The 3587-nt window shown below is 39.4% G+C and overlaps 1 protein-coding gene across 1 annotated transcript in view; it reads right to left on the bottom strand.

Annotated features, from left to right (window-relative positions):
• The window catches only part of gopc (golgi-associated PDZ and coiled-coil motif containing), a gene marked incomplete in the record, with an annotated part of 11008 nt that extends 7777 nt beyond the window's left edge, over window positions 1-3231 (bottom strand). Inside the window, 2 exon segments of the mRNA XM_035678667.1 lie at window positions 1150-1314; window positions 2724-3231. Of these exon segments, the coding sequence (XP_035534560.1) occupies window positions 1150-1314; window positions 2724-2984 (426 nt within the window).
• Between the last annotated feature and the right edge of the window lie 356 nt (window positions 3232-3587).

Below are 3587 nucleotides of genomic sequence, written 5' to 3' on the forward strand. Positions count from 1 at the left end.
ACCACACACAATCATATATTTAGTGGTACGGTGGTGCACCTGCTCCCTTACTCTAGAGACTTATGAACTGTGATCAAAACAAAGAGAGAAACAGACTTTGCCTGGAGAAGAGCTTGATCACAGCGTTGCCTCCCCTGCCACCAAGAATGGAAAGATCTCAAAGTGCAAGCACAAGCCAAGTGTCTCACTAAAATGTTCTCACTAAGTGCAAAAACACTCGGTTCAGTGCAACAATGCAGATATTCAGTGGGGTTGACAGTTTGTAATGTTAAGATGTCAGTCCTCTTTTTTGGATTTTAAAAATATTTTAAGAGGATAAATATGTTTTATTTTTTTTATTTTTAGCAATTTCTGCTTTATTTAAAGTTAATGAATTTCTTTTTGAAGAACAGATCTTTACTATGTCCCAAAAGAGGACACTTTATATATGATAATTATTTTTATGTGCCACAAAATTATTTCTCTCTTTTTTTTAGTTATATCTTTTTATTTGACAAATAGTTTCAAGAGAGACCACTACAAATGAGCAGTGTCTTGCACATTTATGGAGTTTTAAATGGTTCATTTTATAGTTTTAAATGGTTATATGGTCACTGTTTTCACTACATTAGTTTGAATCACTACATTTTAGTGATGAGAAATATTTGCAATAAATTTAGTCATGGATTATTAACATTTAAAATGTTCGAAATAGTTTTTTTTCAAATGTTTGAATTTTGTATGTGTTTATCAGTTCCAAAGTTTAATAAATTAGACACTGATGGCACAGTGCTCTGTTTTAAGTCTTTTTTTTCTTTTCAACTAAAAATGCTTTGCGCTGGTTAGGGGGTACTTGGCTGAAAAAATATTTCACAGGGGGTACATCACTGAAAAAAGGTTGAGAACCACTGCTCTAGAGGACAGAATGTGTAACAACCAAAAATAATTGTCAATGCAATACAGTGTATAGGCACACGGTAAACATGAGCATTTAAGATATGAATATTAAAAATAATAAGGAATGTAATCTGAAGCGGATTACTTAGGACCATATAGCTGAAATGTCCTTAGTTTTTGTGTCATTCACTAGTCTCTCTCCCTGCAGTTTCTTTCTGTATACCGTTTTCTATCAAATAAAGGCAAATTGCAGCATCTCCTCCTCCTACCTACCAGTTTATCTTTGATGGAGTCAGACTCCTCAGCCTGGCCTTGCTTGGCATGAAGCTGCAGCTGGAGAGCATGAAGCTGCAGAAGCTGGTCATGGACCTCCCTTTCCACCACTGCCCGCTCAGCTTTAACCTCAGTCAGTTCAGAACGCAGATCCACTAGCTGAGCCTGAGAGGATGGGTAGAAGAATGGAGGCAACCAAGTGAGGGGGGAAAGGGGGAAGGAAACCAGAAACAGATATGTTAGGTCAGGTCAGTCAAAAATATGGTAGCTTCAAAGACTACAGAAGAGTCCCAGCAGGACTCCCTTCGCAGGGCCTCACACTCTGACTTCATCTTGCAATGGAAACTGCACAATTAATCGCAATATTATCAAAATTGCAATATGCAAATCGCAGGAAGCTGCAATTTGTGATAAAGGCAAAATGTGTGACAAAGCATTACAATGAACTACTCTAGTTCTGCAGAGATGCCCTGGGTTGGACAGTTTTTTTATTTTGGCCAATTTCTATCATTTTATTTTGCTAATTTAATGGTCTGCCTCCAAAGAATGTGAGCCACTCAGTGACAGATGTTCAGCGGCACAGTACACACACTGAGCATAAGAATGAGTGAGAGGAAAAACAGCAGTCTCGGTGTGTTGGTGCATATTGTTTTTTCTTGTTTTGTTTGTTAATTCATTTTTTTTACTGTGATCCCATCAAATAAAATATGTTTTATTTCCACCTCCACAGGCAGGGTAAGTGGCTCGTTCAGGTGCGCTCAATTTTAGTTTTATACTTTGCGTACATACCTTTCAAGTTTTGTGAGTATGCCATCTTTCAGTATGAAAGCTGCAGTATTTAATAAACAAGGACACTGGTTTGGTACAGACCCCTAAAGATGTCACATCATCATGATTTTAGTAGTTTTTTTTGTGAAAATTTAATTTGTCATGCAAACATCTTTGCATCTAATCGCGAATCATATAGCAATCGCAATATCTGTCAAAATAATCGCAATATGATTTTCTTCCTGCCATTACGCACAGTCTTTGTATTTACTGTATACAGTATTTGTCCTGAGTTTTTATGTTACATTATAACTGTACGAATGCCTTGCTTAAAACATTGATAAATAAACCTAAAGTATTATATTGAAATAAAACATTGATGACTTAACATTCATAAACTAAAATATTCGGCATCTCACTGGCAGATACCTCAAATAGCGGAATAGCATGTACTGGGCTCCTCTCTCATACCTCATCTCCTCTGCAGCTGTGGCAGCTAAACCAGCCACCGGAAGTGGCACTGCTAGCTGCAACTGCCACAATTTGAGCTTGCGGTCATAACGTGTGAAAATAAGAATAGATATATGATGGTAAGAGTTGATATAAGTCAATGGGACATGGGCCTGTGGAGTTAAGAATGACAGTATCACTCCAAATTGGCATATGCTACTGGGACTGGAGTGTCATAATTAATGTTACCATCATCTCTTTTCGATCTCGACAGGCCAGTCTGAATGACAACTACCCTCAGTGAGAGTTACATTTAAATTGTACGTGTAATGTTTCCCGTTGCAATAGTTACTAACCTCTAGTTTATGGTTGAGTTGGAAAACCGTCTGGGTTTTGTGACAGAGCTGAGCAAAACAGGAGCTTAGGCTGGTCATCTTCTGTCGACCCTCGTACGTAATATCAACTTGATCTGGATCAATTTCTCCGAGAAGCAGATCAACGTCCACGAAAGCCTTGTCAAACTCTTTCTCCAGGACTTCTAGCCAACGAAACATAGACATACCAGGGCCAAGGCCCGAGCTTTGGCCCGCTGGGGAGCATCCAGCTGAAGCAGACATGGCTGGAGCCAAGAGTCCTAACAATCACGTTAGCTTAGAAGCTAACTTTGACGGCAAGTAACCTTAAGGAATCCCCTCTCTGCGAACAGTCAAAATAATGTTAAATCCCGATGACTAGATTCCGTATTGGCTTAGCGGAAAAAAGTCTGGCAAATTCCGTATTCTGACTCTTGTGAAAAGCACTACCTGACCAGGAAGTTCCACATCAGAATCACGAATTCATCTACAATGCAGCTACTACAGTCTGCCGAACTGCAGTGAAAAGCAGTGGATAACAGAGCAAGAGATGCGTTCTCTTCTTCCTCTTGTAATTTGTTTAACAAAAACGCATTTCTGCCCTCCACAGGTCACCTGCAGAACATTTATTGATTCAAAACCGCACAGAGTCCAATGCAATGGACAAAATTATTAGACTACAGTGTGCACATGCAGCTACAACAACGACTGGGAATCATGTTAGTGTATTTTTTTTTCTAAAATGAGCTGGTGAAGTCAGTGAAAGACTATCACAGATTATCACATGGGGGCGGCTGTGGCTCAGAAGCAGAGCAGGTCGTCCCCCAATCGGAAGGTTGTTGGTTCAATCCCCGGCTCCTCCTGCCA

Source organism: Morone saxatilis, unplaced genomic scaffold, assembly GCF_004916995.1.
Source record: "Morone saxatilis isolate NCDOM2014 unplaced genomic scaffold, NCSU_SB_2.0 Contig7, whole genome shotgun sequence".
NCBI classification, from domain to species: domain Eukaryota; kingdom Metazoa; phylum Chordata; class Actinopteri; family Moronidae; genus Morone; species Morone saxatilis.